At 28.3% G+C, this 21,865-nt stretch overlaps 3 protein-coding genes across 8 annotated transcripts; 2 read left to right on the top strand and 1 right to left on the bottom strand.

Moving 5' to 3' along the window:
- Positions 1-1,952: 1,952 nt before the first annotated feature.
- Positions 1,953-17,850, bottom strand: LOC115243822 (cytochrome P450 6k1-like). Of its 6 annotated transcripts, none has more exons than XR_003885268.1 (13): positions 17,505-17,850; positions 11,209-11,292; positions 10,336-10,907; positions 9,626-9,850; positions 8,934-9,208; positions 8,412-8,592; positions 6,800-7,007; positions 6,237-6,467; positions 3,199-3,405; positions 2,733-3,131; positions 2,482-2,656; positions 2,171-2,373; positions 1,953-2,110 (listed from the first exon to the last, which is right to left on the bottom strand). XR_003885268.1 is itself a non-coding variant. In XM_029821073.1 (7 exons), the coding sequence occupies exons 2-7, from the start codon at positions 11,265-11,267 to the stop codon at positions 6,838-6,840; spliced, it is 1,482 nt and encodes a 493-aa protein (XP_029676933.1). In that variant the 5' UTR covers positions 11,268-11,292; positions 17,505-17,849; the 3' UTR covers positions 4,508-6,837. The 6 variants fall into 6 exon arrangements, 1 of the variants encoding a protein (XP_029676933.1); XR_003885269.1 differs by lacking the exon at positions 17,505-17,850 and adding exons at positions 13,447-13,571; positions 13,643-13,765 and having other exon boundaries at positions 6,237-7,007; XR_003885267.1 differs by having other exon boundaries at positions 6,237-7,007; positions 17,505-17,849.
- LOC115243823 lies at positions 13,766-15,427 on the top strand. Its single transcript, XM_029821074.1, has 2 exons — positions 13,766-13,890; positions 14,364-15,427. The coding sequence occupies exons 1-2, from the start codon at positions 13,878-13,880 to the stop codon at positions 15,356-15,358; spliced, it is 1,008 nt and encodes a 335-aa protein (XP_029676934.1). The 5' UTR covers positions 13,766-13,877; the 3' UTR covers positions 15,359-15,427.
- On the top strand, positions 15,551-16,641 carry LOC115243825. The gene is made up of 4 exons (XM_029821077.1): positions 15,551-16,018; positions 16,095-16,277; positions 16,362-16,448; positions 16,535-16,641. The coding sequence occupies exons 1-4, from the start codon at positions 15,841-15,843 to the stop codon at positions 16,639-16,641; spliced, it is 555 nt and encodes a 184-aa protein (XP_029676937.1). The 5' UTR covers positions 15,551-15,840.
- Positions 17,851-21,865: the final 4,015 nt, after the last annotated feature.

Below are 21,865 nucleotides of genomic sequence, written 5' to 3'. Positions count from 1 at the left end.
GTTTTATATCTTGTACATTTATTTTTCTGGGAGTTTTCAATAAGCAACGATCATCTGAAGGCAATTCCGATGAAACAAAGTCCGCATAAAGCAATGAAAAAGAAATAATAAAATAATGATGTGCATAAATTATATTAATTAATTTATTTATATTATGTATCTGTACTTAACTTGTCTTCTGCGAGATCCTGTGAGATGCCCATCACATATACGCGTGACTGTAAACATCATCGCATGCACGAAAAACTTCATCCATCTAACAACACTGACTGGGAATTGAAAAACATAAAAAGAAAAATCGCGTGAAACTTTGACGTCCAAGACTAGACGTCCAATGGACGTTCAAATATTGGCCACTAATGGATGTCTCAAATCGGAGATACGATGGACGTGCGGATATAAAATGGACATAAAATCAACGTCCATAAAATGTCCTGTGCTATCTGGGTTGTAGTTCTTGTGTCTCTGATCAAAAGTCTTAAGTTAAGTTAACAGAAAACTTTTATGGCCAGTTTCTGAACGGGTGTACAAAAAGTGAATATCTTTTTCGAAAATGCGCATTTTTTGAAATATTAAGGGATTCCGACACTTTCTGTACATACGTGAACTGGCCATATAAGTTTCCTGTTTTGATTAGAGACACAAGAACTACAACATATCACAAATTCAAACAAATTAATTAAAAATGTTTTTCTCATAAGAATCGTGCGTGATCTTTTCTTGAAGATTGTTCTTAGCGGATTCTTGATTTTTCTTTTATAATTAATAATTAGTAACATACACAGTGAGATTAGTAGGCCATCTATTCTCGTGGTAGACTTACAATTGAGATATAGGAATCGTTGAAGAAATCAATCGTAAAAGAGTAGGGATGTCCGAAGAAAAGGGGAAACAGTTTAAACCAGGCCTGGCCCCATAGACATAGTATATCTAGACCGAGTGTTGAGGAGTGGAGGCCAAGGTGCACGTAGAAAAGGATATACTCTGTAGTAATCGAACCGTTTCAATATTTTAATTTCTCTATTTATTTTTCTATATATTCCTGTAGTTCTTATGGCAATCATCGAATCAGTTTGTTTTTTATGAGTAATAAAAGAGAGTAAAAATATAAGAAAAGAAGTAACATAAAATCATATCGAGTGTATCATACATATACAAGTGTGCGTGACGATAGTCCCTCTTAATAATCAACAATTAATAATAACAAATATTTTGATATACACATAATAATAACAAATAATGATATACACATGGATCGCATTCTCATAGATTATATTTGCTAAAAGTCGCATAAAATCGTGAAAATTCATAGGATTCAAGAAAGTATAGCGGAAAGATCGTAATCCGGGGTGGGAGAATCTTCCCAGCAAACACAGTTATATCAATGTTATATAACTGCAATATAAATTTTTATAACAGATAATATTGCATGAAAGTTATTTATACGTTACTGGTACGTTACTATTCCCCACTTATATATGTAACATGTAATATAACATGTTCTATTGTGGTTATATATGAGCATCAATTCTTGTTATATAACTGTAAAGTAACTGTATAATATTTATATAACTATAATTAATTATATATATGTTATATACTTTATGTAGTTAATATATATACACTATGTATATTTATACTTATATACTATAATGATATAATCTATTAGTTTAAAGCATACAAAAAAATGTTTTTTGCGATTCTTTTTTCAAGCTTCTCTTTGAAAAAATCTTCTTTGGTAAAAAATCTTATAGTTGATTTTAGCCTTCCAAATTGTTGATTTCTCTATGAAACCTTTGTTTGCCAAAACGGAATCATTCCGCTACAAAATCATCTATTTCTCTTTCTGTTAATGTATGTTGCTCTCAAATTATTTCTGTAAAAAAATATATAATTTAATGTACATATTTAATAAACACGCGTGTAATAAATATTGACAATAAAGATGCTACCTTTCATAATACCAATGAGTCAGTTTTGCCACGCCGAAATTTTGTCGACGTCCTTTCCATGAACATTTAATAGAGCATTCATTTGAAAATATGCGTGATAATACATTCCGTATTGTCTCTCTTGGTGAATGGCCACCAATTTTTAGAATAAATGTTCTCTGAAATTAATAAATGAGGTAAAAATATTATAAAATAATATATTTAATTTTTTTACTTACATATTCCTTTAAAAGGGATTCTTCTTGTAATAATACTTCTATTGTTTTAATTTCGTCAATGGATTTTAATGGCAACATATTTTTTACACGCTCTGTTGAAACATTGAATCGCATGTTTGGCGTAAGTTTATTAATATGCTGCAATATGTCTTTTATTTGCAATTCGAATGACGCACACATTCTTATTAATGTTTCTGTATTTGCTGTAAATGAAGTATTGTGATTTAAATTGTATTTCTTTACAACTTTTACATAAATAATATAAATTACTATATAATATAAAATATAAAAATACTATGTAATATGAAAACCTCTAATGTCTCGAACACACTTGGTCAGCTCTTTATTATTATGACTGTTGTCATAAAATGGATTATAAACTTCAGACTGATTTTCTTCTGCATTGAAAGGTTGATGTATGGGGTAAAGGTTGATGCTCAGATATATTATCATGCTTACGATTAGTGCAAGTTTCATCAGTAAGTGCTGGAAAAAATATAGAATTGTTTTACATGTGTTTTATTATATGTGCCTTTTTTACTTATACGTAATAAATACTCACTATTTTCAAAAATAATTATTCCATCTGTAGGCACAAGGCAAGTATTCTCATTTTTTGAGTTAATTATAGAAGATGGCCACTCTGGTAATTTATTTGTAATGTGGCTTTCAATTGCTACATTATTATTATTTTCTTGAGTATTAATAGTATCCACATGTAAATCTTTGTTAGACTTTCTCTTATAGCTTCCTTGTATAGATTGTACATTAACAGAGTTGATTGCTTTTTTCTTATTATTATTATCGTTATTTCTTTCATCATCTGACAATGAATCAGTATCGTCAGGACTGATATAGCGACTTGGAGGAATTTTCTTTCGATATCCTTTTCCCAACTGTAAATCCTCTGCGGAGGTATAATTCTCATCTTCTGCGATTTTACGTGCCTTTTCAAATGTTTCTAAAACAAATAAATGCGAATATTATATGTATATTAAAAAATATATTTATATATAAAATATTCTTACCGCAATATTTTTCTACGCTTATTTGAAGTAGCATCCAAGTTTTTATATTAGGTTCTGCACGTTTCATTATAAGTGATTTTGTATTCTTTGTATTTGGTGGCGGCCACCAACACATGTACTTATTTCCATCTTTATGTAACCAGTTTGTTGGAATCTCTGATGTAAGATCATCATCAATAAAATAAACTATACCGCATAAGCCATGTTCTAAAATAAAAAAATTAACATATATAATAAACTTTGATAATTAAAATAACAAAAATTATATTATACAAGTTAATAATTTTGACTTTTTCTTTTTGTAATTATATTATTAATAATAAAATTTATATATTGTTATGTAAAGAAATTAAACTATAATAATATAAGAGATTAAATTAATTTTTTTATCGTAAACATTAAATATATGTTTTTTATCCTAAATATAAAATATATTTAATAGTTAAAGATCTTTAAATTCACCGAAATAATAATTTTAGTAAAAAATCTAAAATAGACAAATATAAATTATTCGCATTTAAATAGTAACGTTTTGTGTTTATGTATAATAGAATAATAAATAGCAGAACTTAATATTTATAAGAAAAAGCATATTGACTTTGTTTGCATTAAAATTATTATAATTAAGAATAAATAAATAAGTACACAAATTTATCTGTTATAGATAATAATTATTTTATTGTTGTTTAGTTATTTAATTGTGATGAATTAATGGTACAATTACAGGTTTTTCACATCCAAAATATGTTAATTTTAAACATTTTTTTTTTATTTCAGAAATTGGAACAGTAATATTTTTAAAATGTTCATCTATTACAGAAATCTGCAAATTTAATGAATTACAAGGTCGTAGAAATAATGGTTCAATTTTAGTACATTGATCACCAACAATATATAATATCTTCTTTGAAAGAATAATTTCTTTTACAATAAAAATAGAATTATCTTTCAATAAACAACAATTGTTCAGATTTTTTTTTTAAATAAAACATTCTTTTAATTCTATAAAATTAATTTTTCCTGATTTCGAATAATGAACACGTGGATATAATTTTATAGACTCTTTTATAATCGAAAGTTGATTTTCTTCACTTTTTCTATTAATTAATTGTTCCAGAGGTTTTCCTGATTTTTGAAATTTTCTCCTTATATTTCGTAAATAATTTTCAAATTGAAAACAACTAAATTTATCTAAAGAGCCAAAAGTTTTAACATTATTTGCTAAATGTAATAAATTGTGAACATTATATGACATGTATTCTCGGCCGTACAGATTTTTATAATTATCTACAAAATAAACTAACAAATTATGCGCATAATTATTCATTTTTATACATAACTGAGAATCACACAAAATCCTTATAGCAATACTAAGCGTAAGAAAATGAGTATAATATTCGTTAGACATTGTTGATTTTAAAATAACAGGTCCTATATATAATAAAAATAAACGAAATTCAGTTGCTTTCCATCTGTCTAGTTCACTTAAACTTCGTGGTAATCGTGCAAATTCTGATGGAATTGAAGATCTTACTACTGATAATGTATTACATATATATTTTTGGTGTTCCGTATTTAAACGAATATTCTTTGAACCTTTTATCCAGAATAAGAGAAGTCGTTTCATTATTCCTAAACAAACAAGGTGCATATAATCTAATGCAATTTGATTGACCATATCAATTCCTAATTTTTCTAAAAAAGATACACCTGTATGATGTTCTTCTTGTTCTTTGGTACGAAATGATTCATTAGTCCTCAATGTAAATTTTAATTCCGGAAAAATGACAGAATTGACGTATTCTTCTTCTTGAGTGCATTTATGACAACTAAAATAACTAAAATGGCTTTTTGTATATGTTATAAAAGCTCTTGCAGGAGCATCACAAACAATGCCTGCAATCGATACTTTACATATCTTACCATTATACAAAACGCCATTTCTATGAATCTCTATCATCTCATTTATGAAATAACTTAAATAAGTATTTGCATTTTTTGGCTTCGACAAGCCATGATATACACCAACGGGAAAAGGTTCTGTACGAATATCCGTATACATATATTGATACTAAAATAGGCCAGAACTGGCTACCAGAACTTTTTGATAACGACATTCCATCACAATTAATTAATAATTTAATATAATCTGGACATTCTTTAAAATATCTTTCCATTGAACGTTGCAAGCCGTTAAAAAGTCTGAAATGTACATAAGAACTATTATCCATTTTTTCAATCTGTTGCGAAGCTTTCCTCTGTGTCTGCATTAACGTTCGAATGTCCTTAGGTAGCGAATTATGACCATAATCACGAAGTATTTTTAATAAGGCATTACCAGATTTATGAGGTATTTGTTCTTCAATAATCCACGATCGTAATTTACTACTTAAATTTTGTGAAGTACTATTTTTATCATCATAATTAAAGTCATTTTCATTTTCTGAAAAACTTGAATTTGAAGAAATAGTATGCTGTTCAGCATTAAGCAATGGATTTTCTCGATAACAATAATTCTCTTCTGTATTCGGTGGAGATTCGAGGAAAACATATTCCGAAAATACATGAGTTGATTTTTCATTATTTGATTTCTCCTTTGGACATGAAATTAATGTAGATTGATTTACGCTATCACACACACATTTTATAGAATTCTTGTAATAATTTATTCTTGAACGCATTAGTTGATTTTTTCTCCGCTTTGTCAAAAAACATATGTCTTTCGACATTTCTTCTAAATATGTGACTCTAAACAATCAATATCATGGAATAAATATTAAAAATTTACAATCAATATATCGTACAAAAAATACTATGTCAAACTCGAATATGCTATATTTATATTAAATAAAATGTAATTTAACTTAATAAAAGCTAATAACGTTACTCATTTTTACAAATGATTTTGCCATACATATCAAAGAATTTATCAAATTAGGATTAAAAATTTGACTGTATCATTAATTGCTATACTTATTGTGTGTGTATATAAATATAAGTAGATTTGAAAAAAATAAAGAAATAATTGTTGTACTTACATTAAAAAGTGTGTCTGAACTATCGGATAACTGTGGAACGCACACTTTACACAAGTAATGCGCGTAGCGCTCTGCGCATCACATGTACGCGGTTCACGCTTGTGTGCGTTATCCCTGCTCACTGCCGAGCCGATGAGCCGCGACTTGGACCCAGACCCGATAATCCCGGGATCTCGTCCGTTGTCTCGGCCGGCGCGGCGCCATGGGCGATGGGTTCACGCTGCTTCCTACCTTCATTTTTATGCGGTCGGGAAGACGCTAATATAGAGATGCTTCGAAGTGTTTGAGACCAATCAGGATAAAAAGAATTAAAGATTTCTTTATCCTGATTAGTTATTTATGCAATGTTTCAATAATAGCGTTTTCCCGCAGCCTTTTAGTGTGGTACCAAAACTCATTTTTGTAATCACAAAATTATATGATTGATTTAATAATTGTATTTATTTACCGTATTTAACTTAATTTTTTAAAATTAATATTTTTAAAATAAAATATTATTATAAATAAAATATATTAGATAATCATGCAATATATATATATAATTATATTTAAAATTATCTTACATATATAAATCTCTCTTTTTTGGAGAGATTATTTAACTTTATGCACGCGTTATGATCTTTCTAAAATGTAAATTGATTCCGTTTCCAGCAGCCGTGAAAGTTGATCGTGGATCCAGAAAACTCTCGTTTTCTTTGGTTTGCCACATCTCGTAATCGCGCAGAAGCAACGCCAAAACAACTTTAGCGTGCAACTGGCCTACTTTCATTCCTGTGAATCAATAAAAGATCGATTTTAATGCTAAAACGATTATAAAATCATAATAATTTTCGTGTCTTATCAGATAGAAGATATCGAACCAAAATTCAACTGAGTGTCCCTTATTTAATTTTCTCTTTAAAAAATCCCATAAAAAATAAGAAAAAAAATTTTGAAAGAAACAACATGTCATTATACTAAAATAATTATAAAATATCCAAGCTTATATATTTTTCTTGAAAATAACACAATCAATTGATCATGTATGTTCAAATTTTTTTTATTCCTTTATCTTGAATTATCTTTTCATTGGTTATATTTCGATTTAGTAAATGAATCTGTTGTATGTGTTATATAATTAGTCCGATTGAGTGACGCTTTTACTTATCTAAAATAATTAATCATGAGCATGTATTTTTTATCAATCGCAATGACGATAGCAGATTATATTTATCAAGAAAATAATACATATTTATATGTTTCAATATCAACTTTGATAACATTTTAATGACTCGTTGGTTTTTTTTCAGTTTTTATTATTAATATTATTATATATATATATATATAATTCATGGTGTAACACAAACTTTACGTCAATTAGTAGCAAATCTTGTTATACACGCTATAATAGCAAATTTACGACAAGAACAGAGCAAACCTTATTGTACACGATATGATAACACATTTACGGAAAGAACAGAGCAAAGTATAGTCTGGCACAACGAGACGCAAAATTCACAGCCACAAATTTGCTGTCATGCCGTGCACGGCAAGATTTGCTCTATTATTTGCGCAAAATGTGCATCACACTATTGCGACAACCCAGTGAGCAATATGTTATCAAAAGAAATTCATAAAGTACTCAAGTTTAAGAGTCGGAAACATTCCGAAAACACCATCAAAATGATAATTATTATGATATCAATAAGTCCTCTAATGCGTCGATATTAGAGGAAAGAAAGACATCATAAGTCCTGTATTTGCTACATTTGTGCATCATGCGATTGATCAATCGGTGAATTAAAAAATGCTCTTTACATTTTTTGAAAACATAACCCAACTTCTTAGGTTGAATATAGAAATAACAAAAATATATATGAAAATATTAATCTATTTTATGGTGAAATACATATTTAATAATATTTATAATTTAAGAAAGAAAGATTATCTTAAAAACGTTAATATTGAAGAAATGCTATCTCTTTGAAATCCAGAGCACGCAGTGGCACGCCGTTCACACTAGAACACAGGGTCTCTAGTTCACATGTACGGTACGTTGCTTGCGCATGTGTGTGGCTTTCGAAATATTGGTTTTTATATTATTAAAATATTTTTTAAATTTCTTTGTATATTATTTTTGATCTTTTGCAAGAAAGTATATATTTTTAGGATAAATTATACTCTACATTATCATACCTATGCACATCCTGGGACCAATTCCGAACGGCATGTAGGCGTCAGTGATATGATTATTTTCGATGAATCTATCGGGATTGTATACTTCGGGTTCATCCCAGAACCTGGGATCTGCCCCAAGTCCGTATAAAGAGATGTATATCGGCGTACCTTTCTCGATAACGATATCGGTGTTAGGAATCTGGAATTTTATATTTTTATGAATATTTAATTATACTCATTAATGGGCGACGCATTTAATTTTTATGAGTAAATTTTATAAGGAACAAAACTACTTTAGTTATAGATAATTTTCCGTTCAATTTTTCAATATATCCAAAATCTTACAAATTTCTTATATAAAAGATTATCATATTGTTTAAAAACTTCTCATATTCTTCAAAAATATTAGAACGCTTAAGAACTCTTTGAGAACTCTTCATCCGATGTTATTCAAATTATGATATATTCCGGATCGGATTAAATATCTTGCGAAATCACAATCAGACTTTTGAAATTTTTATAATCAGCTTTCAGGTTTACCTTGTAATCTTTACGAGTGTATCTGTCGATTGTGGACACGGGCGGATGTAGTCTTAGACTCTCGGCTATTGTCTGATCGAGATACTTCATATCCTGGAACGCTTCGTATGTCCAGCCGTGCTTGTCAATTGCCCGGTTAATATCCTGCCTGGCCAGCTCCTGATACTTGGAATGTTTCGCCAGTTCCAATAGAGTGAAGGACATGCAGGTAGAACTCGACTCAAAGCCAGAGAAGAAAGTACCGGACTGGTACAGTAAATTTTCACCCTCGAATTCTGTGGTAAATATTTAGTCTATATTATTTCTTATTACTCATTATTTTCATTATCACATTTACACGACTACTTTATTAATGAACATTATTAATGAACTTTATTAATGAACTTTAATATTATAAACGTTATATAAATATCATATATAAATATCATATATAAAAATATTATACGAAGAATTAAGATATGTCATGTAAGAATATATTAAAAGGTGGAGATGATAAATCACATCAAATATTACAATAGAAAATTAATAATAATAATAAAATATTGTTAAAATTATAAATCCCAGAGTTATCAAACAATATAAAAAGTACATCGATTACATCGATGCAGTTTTGACTTTTTTATAATAAGATCTTCGAATATTTTCAGATAAAAATGTGGTAATAAAATAAATCACAATTCAAAGCTACTTACTATAATCAGGATTCTGCTTGTCATGTTTTAACTGGAGAAGCGAGTCGATAAAATCGCCTCGTTTCTCCCCGGTTTTTTCACGATTTTCCATAGCGTTCCAGAAGACTTTTGTTACAAATGAGGAGTTTGCAAGAATTCTCGTACCAATTAATTCTATCAGTTCAGGCATGAAGAACACCGTAACAAGAGCGACCATTCTCCTGAATCCGTGGAAGAATTCGTAAACTAAAACCATTCTCGAGTTATTACAAATAAATGGATGTTCAGAATTTTTCATCGTTATTAGAATTTCAATCGGTGACATTTGATGACATAGATGTCAAAGTAAAAATGGATCAAATAAATAATAATTTTTTAAAAATTTGTTAAGTCAATTAGTTTAGTTTTTTAAAGTTTTAAAACATTGTGTATATTTTTTACTTTCTTTATTCATTAAGATTAAATTATAAATTTAAATAAATTATATATATATATCATAAATTTTTTTGTATCCACAACATAATGTTTTTTAATAGAATTTCCATTTTTTTTCGTAGCATCATATAACTGACAATGTTATGATAGAAATTTTTTTTATACTTATAAAAACAATTTCTATAGTACGTATCACATGGTAAACAATATTACCTTTACTTGATTTGGTCCGCTTTTGCTCTCTATTAACTAGATTTTATTAACATAATATATATTGTTAAATTCAAAGGAAGTACCTTCAGTTGAGAATTCCACATTCGGATAGTGGAAGGTGTCCATCTTGGTACCGAGTGCAATCGAGGCGATCAAATCGGTCGCATACTTGTAACTGAGCTCTTGGGCATCCACCAGTTTCACGCTGTCGTGATCTGCTGGATAATGTTTGAGATAATCCATCATTGAATCTCCGATCTCCATCATCAGCGGGAACATCTGTTTTAGCTTGGTTGTGGTTAACGTGGGCGTGATCTTGGTTCGCACGTATTTCCAGATCGGATTCTTCAGACCAAACAGATTCTTCATGCCGATACTGTCCCTTTGTTTGGAACCGGCAAAATGGCGATCGCAGAAATTATGAAAATCGCGGATCATAAATTGCTTTATAATGTCCGGATCGCGCAATAACAGGCACGGTTTGTGGAAAATGTAGAAGCCGATGAAGGGCGCGTTTGTACGGGCTGCTTTATACAGCTGACCGATGTGCCATCCTGGTGCAGTACGAAAGAGCACGGCATTTTTGAAATTGCCGAAGATTGGATGGGTCGTGAGAGATTCAACGCCGCGTTGTTTCCAATAGCTTAATTTATATCTGAGCGATAGAGAGTAATAATAGAGTATAAATATATATTTTATAAGCACTGAATATATATATAAATGTGAAAATGAAGTGATAAAAATTATTTAATCTAAATTTTGCAATAAAAATATTTATAAATGCAAGCGCTAATAAATATAATTGGAGATTTAATAGGTCTCGGAATAAGATTCGATATAGCTACAATTATTAAATACATATTTAACTAATAAATAAAAATTAATTAATTGAATTAAAAAAAGTTAACAACTATTATTTTAATTCCTAATTTTACCATATTTTTCCTTATACTAACCTGGTGTATATCCAGAATAGTAATATTATTATGACAATCAATGTAAAACTGATCAGCATGATGTATTTGTATCAATATTTTACGCTGAAAGGACAATATTAAATATAATAGAGAATATATAATAGAGAAAGGTATGTATATAAATAAATAAATAAATAATATAACTAAATGTATGTGTATATATGTAATTACGCCATACGCCCAGCATTAGTATTCCCAGTGAGCATTATTGAGAGGATGAGCTCTTTAAGAGGACTTTTTAAAGACGTAATTAAATTTTCTTAGAAATGATATCAGTAAGTTATCTTTTTTAAGATATCTTTCAGAAGAGCTCTTTACGATATCTCTTCATAGATATCTCTAAAGTCTCTAGCAAGCGTGTCATTTAAGACAGTGCTCGGATTTAGTTGCACATTTCGGCCCGATTCCGTGGCTCGCGCCTATTGCCCCCCACTCGCCGCTCGTGCGTTAGCGACGATTCGCCAGATACGCGTAACTAAGGAACGCAATGTTTTGTCTCAGGAGCGTCCGTATATAAGAATGCCCAAATATAATAATAAGTGAGTACTCAGCTTTTGAAGAATTCAAGCTACAATTGTAATTACATATTTGTAAAAATTTATATTTATAGCTATAATCCTACAATTATTTGCTATATGGGTGCTTTATTATATGATTGCAATTTTCTATTAATTTTTTGTACAGTATATAATATACTGAAAATAATAAAGAAGCTGATTTATTATTAGCAGAGAAAAAACAACACATAAAATGTGTATGTAAATCTAAAAAGATATTAAGAAAGTTTTTATCAATGTACATTTCTAAAGAGAAAGTATTTTTATGTATTATATGTAGATAGAGAGAGAGAGAGAGAGAGAGAGAGAGAGATATATATATATTTAAATAATTACGATTAATGTAATCTTTCTTATATTAATCTTTATTAAAATTATTAATATTGTTGTCATTAAATTAAAACTATTATAAAGATGATAGATATATAATTACATTACAAATTAATTTTTTATTGTAATTTTTAAAAAGTATAATAGTAATAAACATATTATTTAAAAACATATATTCATAAAACAATATATTATATATATATTTATATACACATATATGTAAGATATATAATTAATCTATATAAATTTTTTTAAATTAGAGAAGAGACGAAGAACCAAAAGCAAAGACAGATAAAGGGAGAGAGAGAGAGTGAGAGAAAGAGAGAGAGAGAGAGAGATAGAGAGAAAGAGAGAAAGGAAGAGAAAAGGAAGAAGAAAGAATTAAATATCAGGTAAGAATAATTAACATTTTGTTTGATATTATGCACGGTAATGTATATAGTGTCATGTTGAAGTTAACTTTTTCTTAATTTTGATGCATATAAATAACATTTATTCAGAAAAATAATTACTTATATATTTAGAAAAATAATTATTTATATATATTAGGTTTGATTTTCGAGTTTGAGTTCTTTATTGGATGCGAAATTGAAATAAAAATTAAACTTTTCAAAAAAGTATAAACAAAAGGTAAAGTAACTTAATTTTATTATTTTCTAATTTTGAATTTTTTATTTTTATTCTTAATATCTTTATATTTTATACATTACATTATTTTTATAAATTAAAAATGTCATTTGCAAAAATTTTAGAAAGTTATCCGTGAGTCAGAAAAATATAAGGCTTCTTAAAGCTTATAAATTTTTACAAAATATTGAAATAAGTGATGATAATGTAGAAGAAGATGATCAAATGTGTTCAAGTGACAGTGTCAAATGTGAAATAATGCATTCTGAAAATTATATAGATGAAAGTATTGATATCAGTAATAACAATAACAGTGACAATAACAGTGACAATAATAGTGAAAAAAGCTATTGCATTTAAGATGAATTGAATGATATAACAGATGATAATATAGCACTAAATAAAACTTTAAATTTTAAAGAACAACTGAAACAATGGGTGTGCGAATATAATATTACTCATCGAGCTACTGGAACATTATTAAAGTTATTGAAAAATGTTGATGATATTAATGAATTACAAGATCTTCCACTTGATCCCAGAACATTACTTGAAACTCCTAAGCACATTGTTATTCGTGAAGTCCCTCCTGGGAAATATTTTCCTTATGGATTAAAAAATGCTTTGATAAATATTCTAAAAACTGTACGTTTAAGTACAGTATCTAAAAACATAGAAATAAATATTAATATCGATGGCTTACCTCTAACAAAAAGCTCAAAAAGCCAATTTTATCCAATATTAGGAGAAATATATCCAAAAATTTTTGAACCATTTGTTATTGGAATATATCATGGATACAATAAACTTGCTTGTCCTAATGAATTTCTAAAAGATTTTATCGAAGATTATATTTTATTACACGAAAAAGGATTTGAGTTTAATGAAATACACTTTACAGTTGCAATTCGATGTGTAATTTGTGATGCTCCAGCTCGATCATTTGTAAAGTGTGTCAAAGGATTTAATGGATATTTTGGTTGTTCAAAGTGCATGCAAGAAGGTGATTATAATAACCATCGAATGCTTTTCCCTGAAATAAATGCAAAATTGAGAACAGATGAAAATTTTATTAATTAAGAAAATGAAGAGCATCATATTAGAAGATCAATTTTTGAGAGAATAAATTTGGGAATGGTAAGCCAATTTCCATTATCATCGTGGTTGATATTAATATCTAAAGCTTTTAAATGGCCACCGAAAAACGCTAGTTTTGAGTCTAGAAAGAACTCGTTACCTAATAATGATTGGGAGGTTATTAACTATAAAAAATTATTAGGACCTTTTGGTAAATATATATTCAGATATATTATTTTTAATATATATTAAAGTATAAATTGCTCATTTAATTTAATCTTTTCTAACACTTTACAGTTGCAATTCGATGTGTAATTTGTGATGCTCCAGCTCGATCATTTGTAAAGTGTGTCAAAGGATTTAATGGATATTTTGGTTGTTCAAAGTGCATGCAAGAAGGTGATTATAATAACCATCGAATGCTTTTCCCTGAAATAAATGCAAAATTGAGAACAGATGAAAATTTTATTAATTAAGAAAATGAAGAGCATCATATTAGAAGATCAATTTTTGAGAGAATAAATTTGGGAATGGTAAGCCAATTTCCATTAGATTATATGCACTTAGTTTGCTTGGGAGTTGTAAAAAAAATGCTTCAAACTTTTATACATGGAAGAATCAAAGCAATAAAATTTAATTCTACAGTTATACAGGAAATTTCAGAAGTTTTGTGTAATATATCTACATGGATACCAAATGATTTTGCACGGAAGACACGTAGTTTAGAAGAGTTAGACCGTTGGAAAGCAACGGAATTAAGATTATTTCTATTATATGTAGGACCAGTTATACTTCAAAATTACTTGCCTCAAAATTATTTGTTGCATTTTAATTCTTTACATTGTGCTATTAGAATATTGTGCCATGAAAGTGATTGTATTAATAATAATGAGTATGCTAAGGATTTATTAGTTTATTTTGTTGAAACTTCAAAAATATTGTATGGAAAAGATTTTATTATTTCTAATGTTCATAATTTAATTCATATATCTGATGATGTAATAAAATTCGGACATTTAGATTCATTTAGTAGTTTTACTTTCGAAAATTTTTTATATGAAATTAAAAAACAATTGAAAAAAGGAGAAAAACCTCTCGAACAGTTACATAATAGAATAGTGGAACGTGTTAAAAATAAAAAAACTCGACATGAATATTTTTCAAAACCTCAAGTAGCTCATTATAATTCTAAAAAATCTAATGGAACGAGATTAGCATATGATTACATTTTTTATAAAATATTCAAATTGTCACTAAAAAAAGAGTCTGATAGTTTTTGTTATTTAAAAAGTAATGATATTTTTCATATTAAAAATATTTATAAGTATAATAAAGAATCTATTATGCAAGGAAAAATATTAATAAATCTATGTAATCTTCCACATTATCCCGTCAATTCTGAGTTATTTAACATAAGTGTTGGAAATGAATGGTCCAAATTAAAAAATTTTTCAATTGATGAAATAAATATGAAGGCAATTTGTATTCCATACAAGAATTCTTTTTGTTTCTTTCCCATAATTCATTTATGTGTATAAAATAATATAAAATTATGTCAAATTGTGTCTTAAATGTGTACATATAATCCATAATAAACTAAGAATTTATTTTGTCTAACTAAAAATAAATTTTGTTTAACTTATTTCTCTTACATAATCCCATTATTAACATTTTTTACTTTTTTTATTTATTTAGCTTTTACATTTTAAATATCTCTATGCTCCATATATTTATTAATATAATTTTATTTTATTTTTTCCAGTTTTATGTCTTGCTTAACATAGAATTTTACATTTTAAATATGTTAACAATCTTCTAGACATACATTTTTTTAATAATATTTTATAGTCTTGATCAATAGAGGATATACATAGTAAATATATAAATTTGAACTAATTTACATCATATTTTGATCATGATTTGATCTATATGACGTTAAATTAACATTACTTTGACTTCGTGTTCTATCTAAATATTTTGTAAAAAGTTCATAGCAGAAACGTTTTAAGGCTCCTAAGGAATGTACTTTGTCGTATTGTGGGATGAATGGTCTGCGACCATACTATCATCGTGGTTGATATTAATATCTAAAGCTTTTAAATGGCCACCGAAAAACGCTAGTTTTGAGTCTAGAAAGAACTCGTTACCTAATAATGATTGGGAGGTTATTAACTATAAAAAATTATTAGGACCTTTTGGTAAATATATATTCAGATATATTATTTTTAATATATATTAAAGTATAAATTGCTCATTTAATTTAATCTTTTCTAGATACCTACAAGAAAGCTAGAGAATTTGAAATAGAAATTACAAATATTTCTACGAATGATGAAGAAACATTGTCAACTATAAAAGAAAAAATGTATAATAAAGCATCTTTACAAAAAAAACAAATTAATAAACCATCTCGTTACTGTTCATCTTCCGAGGAGGAAAAAGAAAATGAAAATTTAGGTAATCATTAAATTTTTTGTTTCTACTGCAAACAATTGTATCATTTTCAATATTTATATATTACATATGTATTTTTTTATATAGATAATATAGCTGAAAAGAAAATTAATAAATTATTAATGTACCGTGAAAATGATACATCTACTAAAATTAATGAACTAAAAGAGCTATGTAAGTATTGATATACAAATATATTAAAAACATTCAACATATTGATTTACAAATATATTAAGAATATTAATATTAAAATAAAATAGATATTCCAAAACCTCCTATGACCTATAAACCAATGAAAAAAGTTGTTGAAACAAGCTCTGCTCAACATTGTGATATTAATTATTATTTTCCTTTATTATTTGATTGAAGGCTGCTCAATTTAATATATTGTGTTTCACAAATATTTATGTAAATGCGTACTTTATTTTTTAACGTCAAGCAGCATGTTCGCATACTCAAATTTAGTTTTTGTAATAACGATTTATATCGTTTACTTTACATTTTTTCATAAAGATATACTTACATTTTTTTTATAAAGATAAAATTGAAATTTTTTTAGCAATAGTAAAATATATATATATATATTTATATATATGTATATGCTTATATTTGTTTTTCTTTCATGCAATATTATAAATTTTTTTTCATTTTAAATAGAATAAAGCATTTCATTGTCAATAATAATCTATGTGCAATTATATGGCAAATTTTTTATTTAATTATCAAATTGATTGTATTATAAAAAGTTATTTTTATTATACAAAAATTTAGCAAATGTTGTATTTTGCAAAGTTCTAATAAAATGTTATGAAAAAATGTATACTAAGAGTTATATTTTTTTTTAAATAAAAAAATGTAAAGGGCGTTTTCTAATTCATCGATTGATCAATCGCATGATACACAAATGTAGCAAATCCAGGACTTTGCTGTACTTGCGCATCATGCGATTTATCAATTGATGAATTAAAAAACTCGCTCCAAAAAATCTAATACTACAAATAGAACGGTTCTTAACGGTGACATTTTTTTGATATTTAAAAGAAGTCAGATTGTGGAATTCTTTTAGATGTCAATTATATGATGTTTTTCTTTCCTCTAAAATCGATGCATTGGAGGACTTATTGATATCATAATATTATCATTTTGATGTTTTCGTGTTTTCGTATGGCGTAATTACATATATACACATACATTTAGTTATATTATTTATTTATTTATTTATATACATACCTTTCTCTATCCGTCTCTTTTTCTCCTTCTCTATCTCTTCTCTCTCTCTCTCTCTGTCTCTTTTTTCTTTTCTTTTTTCTTTCGTACACACGTAGAATTGTACATACGAGGGTATTAGCCATATACTGTTCTTGATGTGTGATTGTATGCCTTTTTATACTTTCTATCTTACCCCCACTTATTAAAAAGTTATCTCATTTTATCTTTATATCTAATCGATATCCTAAGGCTACTAGGAAACATCACTCATGCGCACATGAGCGTCGTTCCATCTTTGTAAAGTACATACATAAATAAATATTTTCACTATATAATAAATTAAACACCTGTTATATGAATAACATTAAATAATATTTGTTATTATTATTAATAATAATAATATTATATTTAAGAACGGTTCTTAACGGTGACATTTTTTTGATATTTAAAAGAAGTCAGATTGTGGAATTCTTTTAGATGTCAATTATATGATGTTTTTCTTTCCTCTAAAATCGATGCATTGGAGGACTTATTGATATCATAATATTATCATTTTGATGTTTTCGTGTTTTCGGAAGTCCGACTTTTAAACTTGAGTACTTTATGAATTTCTTTTGATAACATATTGCTCACTGGGTTTAATGTTAAAGACAATTATTGTTAAATTTTAATAATTAATGTGTGTTGAATATATAAATTTATTAATTTTTTTAAGACTTCATCAGAGACACAAGAACTACAATATATTACAAATTCAAGCAAGTTTTTGATTGAAAACGTTTTTCTCATGAAAGTCATGAGAGTCATCATGAGAAAAACGTTTCCAGTCAAAAACTTGTTTGAATTTGTAATATATTGTAGTTCTTGTGTCTCTGATGAATAGTCTTAAAAAAATATTATATTTATAATTATATTATTATTATTAATAATAATAATATTACATTATTATATATTTTTATTTATTATTATTATTTATGTATTTATTGATATTATATAGATAACATCGCGGCATAGATATACAGGAACGTAACAATACATTTAAATAACATGTAATTAATTATGTTACTAAGTGTTTATGTCATATTATATATATATATGAAGTAATATTTGTAACTGCACTTTAGAAAACGTATATTGTATGTTAAAATGAAAAACATCTGTATACAGGGTGTCCGGTAAAGATTGTGCCAACGCTCGCGTGAGCGGGTAGAGCACAGTAAACCGAACAGAGAAGTCCTTTACCATTTTGCGATTTTCGTAATAATTATTGAGAAATTAATTAAAAAAGATCGACCAATTCGCGTGAGTATAAGCGCGCGGCGAAAAAGAATGGCCCGGAGACAACCCAAAAGTTTGTGGTCGCTAAGCGCGCGACGAAGTTTTGGGAGGAGCGCTCTACAAATGACAACGGTTATGTACGAGCAGTACATAATAATGGATTTCCGCGTCCTAGCAACCACACATCAATGGGTTGTCCCTTTTTACTGCGCCATTATACTCACGCGAATTGGTTGATCTTTTTTAATTAATTAATAATAATTTTTCAATAATTGGAAATTACAAGGAATGAATGTATTACATATGTTACAATCCTATGTAATATTACTTGTTATATTCGATTACACTAACAATAAGCTATGTAATCTTTATAACGTAATAGTTATAAAAGTGTATTTGCTGGGCTAATATTAGATCCGGTTTCGATTTCTCTTTTCAAGGCGGACGAAGAAAAAATGTTCTAAAAGTATGGGCATGGGTAAAGAGATGAGATTATCGAGGACGACGGAAAACAAACCTACGGAGAATTAGCTATGCATAAAAATAACGTTTCGAAGATACAGATTACAGATGACATAAAAAAAAAACGTAAATCAAATTTTGACTAGGCTTGCTGAATCATTTGTAACGTTTCTATTGGAGACTTCACAAATTTAACGCAGAATTTAATATTGGCGCGTTGTCAAGCGTTCCTTCCATTACACCGATTTTTAAACAAAATTTTGTAACACGACTTTGCGTAATTGTATCTCATTGACTATTGAATCAAATAATTTAAAACTTGCACCACTTGCACCTTGTATTGAGTATTGAGTTGTGAATAACCCTCTAAAATGGCAGCACAAACAGATCAAACGTTTGGAAATGCGAAGCGAGTCTCGAAACTTAATTGTTCGACCGTGTACATGTATAAAAAAATTGAAATTACAATATATTTGTATGTATCTCACACAATTGAAGGATCTGTACACAAAAGGCACGCATAGCTTTTTTAATATCGTATAAATTATCAATTAGTCTATAAATCATTTATCAATTATTCTCGTCGTTTGATTTAGATTGGTTTAAACAAAGTTAAGAAATAAAAAAACCGTTATTATTTACTTCGTCTTTTATGGAAAGAGACTCACACTTATTGATATTTAATACATATAATTCTCACGAGGCATATACCACGTGTCTGAGAATTCTTCAAAATTACGTTTCACGCCGAGTTTTCTTCAATTGCACCAGACTGTCTCATTCCTTTCGCAATTAGTCACTCTATAATCAACTTTTAGAGATCAACATTCACAGATAAAAATTGTTATTATCAATTAGCATTCTTGACTTGCCTTAGAATTATTTGCGTTTAATGAAAGAAATCGGCTTCAAATTCACGCAAAATCCACGGATGAAAGACACAATGTTAATTGTACGGAAGACGTATCTTGTATATGTAGATATTTATTTTATATCATATTATGCGTATTTTATATCATAGTACGCGCGGGTACGATAATTGCGTGGCGCTCATGAAAATATATAATCGCGCGTTCTGTTCGCTATCGGGGTCAAGGAGAGTCGATGGTAAATAAGCGTGACCGCCTGCCACTTCCTCGTACACGTGTTCAAGGAGAGTCTGTAGTTTTAATATTCATTACGTAAGTGCCGTGTTTGTAAGATCCGGTTGTATAGGATTATTTTTCAACATTTCGCCGCGTCTATACACATGTGAACGCCACAATCCGTGTGTGTAAAAGTATGTATTCGTAATCTCTACGTTTTTATTATCGATTAGCATTTTTGACTAGACTTTAAATTGTTTACGTTTAATCAAAAATCGGCTTCAAATTCACATAGATTCAATCTGGACAGTTTGGATTTAAAAAAAAATACTGTTTCAAAATTCTGTGAATAAATTTATTACGAGATATATCTCAGATAATAATCCGTCAAAGTTTCTTTTCTTTTTCGTTCGGTGATTAGGGCTATCCATATTTTGTGGGATTGATTTAACCGTCCGATGCATTCCTCTATAAATTACTTCGTTTCGGAAGGACTGCTTGTATATGACGTGCGTATCTGTCTATGCTTTACAATAACGTAATCGGGGACGTTTAAATCATCGACATTCCAATTTCCGTCGTCGACACGAACCACTCGATCGAATCGCAATACTGTATATATATTTCGGGAAATCTCTCGGATTGTGCTGACGAAAATTCAACCGCGTTTGAAATTTGTGGAATAATAATTTTTTGCAATAGCATCCGAAACTATTTTAATCTCTCTCGATAACTATATTCAAGATTAATTAACATTTACAATTAATACGGTGATAATTATATCCTAATACATAAGACTTATTCTTTTAATTTCTCGTTATACAATTTTCACTTTATAAAAATGACTTGGAATGATAATCGGAGCTTTATGTTAATGTGCGATATGTGCGATAACAATTATGTAAAACGTTATGAACCATGACACAGATTACATGAGATATGTAAATATATTTTTATTCTCTTCTCTTTCTTTCCAAAACATCAGTGTATACGTTACATAAAAATAATTTAAAAGTAAAAGTAAAATAAAAATTATAAATTTTTATGAAGGTTGCCTTACAATCTTATTAGCTTTACAGTGCGGCACAGATAACTCGGGATTCACAAGTTTTGTATTTCGCTTCGTATATATTATAATTTAATATAAACTTTAAATTGCGATTTTGTCTCGAGATTGATTTTTTAGGCCCGTATAAAGTTAGAAATTCTAAAGTTAGAAATCCGTTAAAGAATATTTTTGATCGGATATTTATAGGTTTCTGTGTTGAAATAAAAAATTTAGAAAACCGTACACGATGATGTTATATGATTATATATAGTTGATTGAACAATTCGGTGATATTTCGACATGTATCATTACGTTCTTTGTTTAACTTTGTAACTTTGTGTCGGCTGCAAAGTTCTTCCTTTCGTCCGGCAATCATGCGGAGGAGGAAAAGCGAGCACGTGTCGAATATTTTATTTATGCATAACGCGTCGCTAGTTTGCGCCTCTCGAAATATCGGACGTTTCCCCTCTCCCAAGTCTTGGAGATTGAGCATCTAGAACTTCCGATAA

This window comes from Formica exsecta, unplaced genomic scaffold, assembly GCF_003651465.1.
Source record: "Formica exsecta isolate Colony F162 unplaced genomic scaffold, ASM365146v1 scaffold735, whole genome shotgun sequence".
NCBI classification, from domain to species: Eukaryota; Metazoa; Arthropoda; class Insecta; order Hymenoptera; family Formicidae; genus Formica; species Formica exsecta.
The sequence above is the reverse complement of the archived record's forward strand: the minus strand, read 5'-3'. Positions and strand labels throughout refer to the sequence as shown.